Raw genomic sequence first — 7,114 nt, 5'->3', positions numbered from 1 at the left:
TTCCAGTTGCTGGGTTGGCTACGTTAATCTGTACATAAGTATTTGTCTTTTCATCACGAAATTCTCTAGAAAATAATTAACAAACCTTCATGATTACACACCAAGATTGCTATTTTTAAAGTTCTTAGGGTTTATTCTCAGTTTTTCTATTCTTTTTTAATTCTTTTATTATTTTTTTCTGGTTTCTTTTTTTGTTGTTGTTATTTTAAATGTTATATATAACGTAAATATAAATAACATAACAATAAAATTTTGTTATTATCATTTAAATGTTGAGATATTGAACAAAAGAAGCTATTGTGAAAATATTGGAGTCATTACTCTTCTTTTTGATGGGGAATCTATTTCCATTATTTTCATTGTATTTTCAATATCAACTGGTCTTTTTAATGGAGAAGGAAGAGATAATTGAGCCAAATCTTGGACCCCGTTTGTAACTTCTGGAGTTGGAACTGAAGAAGAAGAGAGAGGGAGAATGCTCATTCTATTTTTGAATGAATCAATAATCTCACATGCAATAGGAAGAGCCATTCCACTCATTGACGGTATCATTTCTTTAACAATTTCAATCATTCCAGCATCAAGAAGTTGAGTAGTATAATCTTGGTTATTCAATCGAATAATATTTCTTAATGATTGTAATACTGAAGCTTGTGAAGAATGTGTTAGTGTAGGTAATTTTTGAAGTATTTTATTAAATATTCCAGATTGGATAATATATGGTTTTACTGATATTGCTGTTGAACAAGATAAGTGATATATTAAAGAACTAATATGAGAAATATAAGAGTTATAATTTGTTAATTGAATTGGGCTAGTATCATTTAATGGTTGGATAAGGATGTCTATTACAGATGGTATCATGGTATTAATCATTTCTCTTTCGAACGTAACATTTCCATCAGTAACATCTAATATATCAATTAATATTTGAAATGCACCATAATAAAACGACGTTGAAGAAATGAGTATTGTTTTTGCAATTAATTGAAGTATTTCATCTTTTATAAGTAATAATCCAATGGATGTACTACATTGAAATAAAGAATTTAATGCTTCTAAGCAGAATGATTTATTATCATCAAGAAGTCCCTTTTTTATTATTTTAATTAATCCTTGATCAATCATTGATTTAGCATATTCTTCTCTTAAAGGGAGAGTAAAAAGTAAAAGATGATTACACATTTTTTTGACAGTAATACAAATCCCACGTTTCGTTTGACTAAGAGATGAATCATATAATTCTAATAATTTTTCTATTGACCTATTATTAATAGTTTCAATGAGGATTTTTTTATTGAGGATATCAATTCTAAGAGTTATAGGTGCACATACTGTTTCATCAGAAAATCTAGCAATGACAACATCACGGAAGTAAACTAAAGCAAATGAGTATTCTATTAATTGTGTTAATGTTTCAGTTTGTTCAATAACTTCTTTCATATTATTTATATAAGAGTAAAACTCTTCTAAGAAATTTGGACGACTATCAGAAAGAAATAATGGGTCATAAGAAAGAATAACAAATAATGATTTTAATACAGATAGTTTATATAATTCTTCTATTAATTGATTATCAGAAATGAACAATAATGCTTTTACGAAAATAAAGACACAAGTCATAAATTCTTTGGAAGTCGATTCATTTATTGTTTTTGATATTTGAACCAATCCTTGAGCAATTTCTTTTGGATTTATTTTACTCAATAACTCAGAAGGATTTCTTGTACTCATAGCTTTATATGCAAGGTCTCTTAATTGAAAAATATTTGTTTCATTACATTCTAATTCTAATTAATAAGTATCACTCAAATATGACCCTTATACTCTTGTTTTATATTAACAAACTCTCTATATCAGAATCACTCACTTTTCTTGCTTTTACTTGAAGTAAAGCATTGCATAATGTAGAACATAATGTTTTATCAATAAAACTTAATGCATACTCATTTTCAAATGACTTCCCTTGTATTTGAACTACTCGATCATTTTGTTTTTCAAAGGCATCACCTTCTCCCATTATAACTTTAATTATTGATTTCCCCTCAGAGGTAATTTCAATATGAACACAATTACCATTTATGAATTGTTTGAATACACCTGTTCCATGTTCTTCCCATTCATTATTATTTAGCTTAAAAACTTTAGCTAATTGTCTCTTGTTTGATTGATCCATTCAAATTCAATGAGTATTTTCTCTTTTCTTTTTTTAATTTTTCTTTTTTTTTTTAATTATCTTTTTATCTTCTCAATATTTTGTTTTTCTTTTATTGTTCAGAGTTAGAAAAGTCCCTTCTTCCATTACTCTTTCAAATATTAATTCCATCATTAAAAACTATTAAAAAAAAAAAAAGAAAGAATAGTTGTTGAAGTTTTAAACCAGATAAATGAATAGTATTTTAATAATACTTATAACTATTAAACATGTTATAGTTTTTATATAATAAAAATATAGTATTGAGGGTTCTATTTAAAGAGTTCATCGAAAGAAAAATAATGAAGTTATTAGCATTGCTTTTTTTGATAAATACTTATTTATTTATCTTCGCCGCAATGCAAGAAAATATTTCAATTAGCAGTGGTTTCTTTATAGAAGGAAATCATGATATAATTGAAGACATTATCGAGTTGTACTAACCTTTCTTTAAAAGAAATATAAACGACTTTGTTTTTAAAGAAAAGATAATGTAAGAATAAGTTTCTGTTAATATAAATATGTATTAGTAGAGTTAATAATACTACTTTTAGTATTACTTTTAGTATTAAACATTAGCAAAATAATGAAAATTTAAATAAATAATCAAATGAATTAATTCATAGATAAAAGGTTTTTAGTTTTAAAAAGAAAAATAATACAAAAATTGAATAATAATATTGTTTTATGAGTGATTTTATCAACTCTTCTTGATTTAAATTGATTTCTATTGATTGTTTTATCTAACAAGAAGTGATGATGTTGTTAAATTAAATTTAATTAAAACCCTATAACAAAAAACCCTTTTAACTATTGAAAGCATAATATGGCAGAACCTGTTGGAACCAACATATTCCAATTTCATAAATCAGAGGGACAACACATTTTAAAGAATCCAATGATTGCACAACAAATAGTTGATGCAGCTGAATTAAGAAGAACAGATGTTGTATTAGAAATTGGACCAGGAACAGGAAATTTAACAATGAAAATGCTTCCGTTTTGTAAAAAATTAATTGCAATTGAAATTGATCCACGTATGGCAGCTGAATTAAAGAAGAGAGTTTCAGTTACTGATTATGTAAAAAAATTAGAAATTATTCAAGGAGATTTCTTAAAAGTTGAACTACCATATTTTGATGTGTGTGTATCAAATACACCTTATTCTATTTCAAGTCCATTAGTATTTAAATTACTTAATCATAGACCACAATTTAGATCAGCTGTACTAATGTTTCAAAGAGAATTTGCTATGCGGTTGGTGGCTAAACCAGGTGATCCATTATATTGTAGATTATCAGTTAACACTCAACTTCTTGCAGATGTATTTCATGTGATGAAAGTTGGAAGAAACAATTTTAAACCACCACCTAAAGTTGAGTCAAGTGTTGTTAGAATGATTCCAGTTAAACCAGCACCACCCCTAAATTTAGTAGAATTTGATGGGTTCTTAAGAATTTGTTTCTTAAGAAAGCATAAAACATTAAGTAGTTTATTTAGAATAAGTTCTGTTCTTGAAGTAATGGAAAAGAATTTAAGAATTATTGCAAAAATTCGTAATATTCCAATTGATGAAAACCTTGATGTTAAAGCAGATGTTCTTCAAATACTTGAAGAAAGTGGAAGAGCAAAATCACGAGCAGCTCAATTAACGTTAGATGATTTCTTAGAATTAATATATGCTTTTATGAAGAAAAATTATCATTTCTGTTAATGTGTGTTGAACTCTTTTTTTAAATGAATCACTTTCGTGATAATAAAATTGATTGATTTTGTATTTTTCTTTTATTTAATTATTATTTAATTATTTTATAATAACTTTTAATAAAAAGTAATGTAAAATAAATAAAAAAAGTAACAATAAAATAAAACTAAAAATAAATATTCCATTCATATGCCTTCAGTTCAAGACTTTATTAAAGCTATTCATCTCTTATCTCTTTCTCATGAAGAGTCAGAAATTTATGACAACCAAGTTATTATTAAACATATTATTATAGACCCTAAATGTATATCAAGATATTTTCAATACCCAAGGACTATAACAATTGATAGATTTGAAATTCCAGAAATGAAAATTAATGTGCCTAAACAAGTTGATGAAAAATGTCCATTTGAAATTGAAATTAAAGAGATTAATTATTTTTTATCATTAAAGACACATGAAGAATATGAAATATCAAATGAAAAGATTGAATATTTACTTCCATATCTTCAATTTAGAATTAATCAAATAAATTGTAAAATTACAATTGGAAATGCTATATTAAAAATGAAAATGAATGATATTAATACCGAAACAAACAATGATATATTAAATATTTTCTTTAATAAATTTAGTATTATTATAGAAAATGATAATATTTCAGAAGAATTTATTAAGGATATTAAAATTCAATTAAATATGTCATTTAAAAGAGATCAAAATGGACATGTTATTTGTGTTGATCAAAAATGGATAGCAGAAGAAATTTGTATAATTTGTACAGGAGAAACGTATAAAAATATAGCAAATTGTATTAGAAAAATAATAACATCAATATTTAGTTCTCAAACAATTGAACATCACAATCAAAGTAGTTCAATTTGTTTAGATATAAATAAATTAAATATTATATTAAAAGATTTATTAGATGGAGATATTCATATTAATATTGGTAAAATTATATTTGAAATGGATAAAATTAAATATAATGAAGAGCTTTGTATGTATTTTGGAAAAACAATATTTAGTGTTGGAGAGTTTGAAGTTCAATATATTTTAAAAGAAGAAATTAATAAAATTGTTTGGACAATTAAAGAAGGAAATGCAATTCAATTAAATGTAACAAAAGGAATTGCTAAAGAAGGTATTGAAGCTAAAGGAATAATTGGAATTGATGTTGATTTAAAATGTAATGGACTTGGAATAACAATGGACTTTAAATTATTATCAAAAATGATTGATTTATTAAAAATTACAATGCAAAAGAATTTAACAAAAATTAATGTTAATACAAATCAATTAGAAATATTAAAAGAAAAAACAGAAAAGAAAAAAGAACTTTTTAGTTCAAAATATGAAAGATTACTTCAATATTTCCAATTAAAATCAATTATTGATTTATTAGGAAAAGTATATTTTTCATTTGAATTAAACAATTCATTATTTACAGTAAAATTTCAAAGTAATTCAATATTTACTATTACATTAGGAAATCTTAAATTAAATAATAAACCAATTAAACATAATTTAACTACACTTGAAATTTGTAATGAAAAATTAAAAAAAGAATATAAGGCAACAGAAGTTAAAGAACCTGTTTCATTAGATATTTCTATTTTAATTAAAAATGTTGAAGCATTTGGAATGGTTAATGACAAAAAAGATAGAGTATTTTATGGAGATGTATTTGAAGTACAATTTAATTTAATATTTGATAAAGAAAATAATAAAGGAATACCTTCAATTATTTATTGTTATGGTAAATCAGATGACCTTGAAATTACATTATCACATCAAATGTTTTTAGATATTTATAATTATATTAAAGATTTTATTAATGGATTTCAAGAAACTGAAAAAGATAGACTTAAAGATATTAGTAAACAAATTGGAACTACTGTTACTGAAAATGCAAATAAAATTACTGATAAGTCTATTGAATTTGTTAATAAAGAACTTAAAAATATTCAATTTCCAACAATTGCTGTATTATTATCATTTGGTAAAGGAAAAGTTGTTGTTCCTATTAGTTCAATTGTTTATAGAAATAAAGAACATGACTGCTCTAAATTAACTGAAATTGTAAGATCAGAATTAGATATTATGTTTGTTAGTAATGAAAGTGGAAGAACTTTTGGAATAATTATTGATGAAATTGGAACAGGAAGTGTTGAAAATATATTAGAACCATTAGAGTCTATTTCAAAAAAGAAAATGGAAAAAGGATTTTTATTTCAACAATTACCTCAAACAACTCCATCATTAATTTTAACTTTAAATCATATAAGTTCTAAAATTAAAACTACTAAAAATATTTCAATGGATATTAAATTATATGGAGTTCAAGTTAAATTAAAAAAATTGGGGGTATTTGGAAAAGATACTTTTAAACAAGTTAGTGAAGGAAAGCCTAAAGATGAAAATTTAAATAATGAAGATAAAAAAGAAGACACTGAATTAAAACCTGAAAATGATGAAGAATTAAATGTTAAATTAAAAGTTATTGATTTCTTTAAAGAAAAATATCATGGATTTGAATTTAGTGTTCAAATGAGTGAATGTGATGTTATTGCTGAAGATGAATTACATACTATAAATATTACTACTTCAAATAAATATGTTCAAAGTGGAGAAGATATTTGTGTTGATTTAAATAGAAAAATTGAATTGGAAAAAGCACAACAAGATGGTCTTGAAATGGAAGTTGCTCAATTGAAAGTACGTCTTGCTAATTTAAAACAACAACAAGATATCGAAGAATCTCATATCAATACTCAGCCAAAGAAATCTCGTTTGGCTTTTTGGAAGAAATAAATTTTCTTTTTTTATTGTTTTAAAAAAAGAATTTTTAACAAATATTTTTAAATCTTTCATTTTTATTTCTTTTATCACTTGAAATTAAATTTATATCAAATGGTTTTTAGACATTCACTTCTTTTGATATTAAATAAATAATTGAGTGTGTAATGCTAAATTCATAAAGTGTTTTATTTATATTACTAAAATAATATCATTTGAAAAAAATATTTTCTTCAGTTTATAAGCTATTTTTTGATACTAAAAAGATCAGTTAATAAATATATCTTCCATTTCGTTGTTATTCTTGAGAGATAATTATTTCAATTTATTTATTATGGTTGACTTATACTTTACATTAATTTTATATTAAGAGAGAGTTAGATAGCTCTTCTTCTAATGTGCTGCCAGAATTGAAT

The 7,114-nt window shown here is 24.1% G+C and overlaps 3 protein-coding genes across 3 annotated transcripts; 2 read left to right on the top strand and 1 right to left on the bottom strand.

Annotated features, from left to right (window-relative positions):
* Window positions 1-294: 294 nt before the first annotated feature.
* On the bottom strand, window positions 295-2,176 carry ENU1_020960 (hypothetical protein; the record flags this gene model as incomplete). Its single annotated transcript, XM_008856995.1, has 2 exons — window positions 295-1,790; window positions 1,849-2,176. The coding sequence occupies 2 exons, from the start codon at window positions 2,174-2,176 to the stop codon at window positions 295-297; spliced, it is 1,824 nt and encodes a 607-aa protein (XP_008855217.1).
* An 844-nt stretch (window positions 2,177-3,020) lies between these two features.
* ENU1_020950 (dimethyladenosine transferase) lies at window positions 3,021-3,908 on the top strand (the record flags this gene model as incomplete). Its single annotated transcript, XM_008856994.1, has 1 exon — window positions 3,021-3,908. The coding sequence occupies one exon, from the start codon at window positions 3,021-3,023 to the stop codon at window positions 3,906-3,908; it is 888 nt and encodes a 295-aa protein (XP_008855216.1).
* Window positions 3,909-4,088: 180 nt separating this feature from the next.
* ENU1_020940 (hypothetical protein) lies at window positions 4,089-6,713 on the top strand (the record flags this gene model as incomplete). Its single annotated transcript, XM_008856993.1, has 1 exon — window positions 4,089-6,713. One exon carries the CDS (start codon window positions 4,089-4,091, stop codon window positions 6,711-6,713), a length of 2,625 nt encoding a protein of 874 aa, XP_008855215.1.
* Window positions 6,714-7,114: the final 401 nt, after the last annotated feature.

The sequence above is a fragment of the Entamoeba nuttalli genome, assembly GCF_000257125.1.
Source record: "Entamoeba nuttalli P19 unplaced genomic scaffold asmbl_2366, whole genome shotgun sequence".
In the NCBI taxonomy this organism is placed as follows: domain Eukaryota; phylum Evosea; order Mastigamoebida; family Endamoebidae; genus Entamoeba; species Entamoeba nuttalli.
Note: the sequence above shows the minus strand (reverse complement) of the source record. Positions and strands in the feature narration are given on the sequence as shown.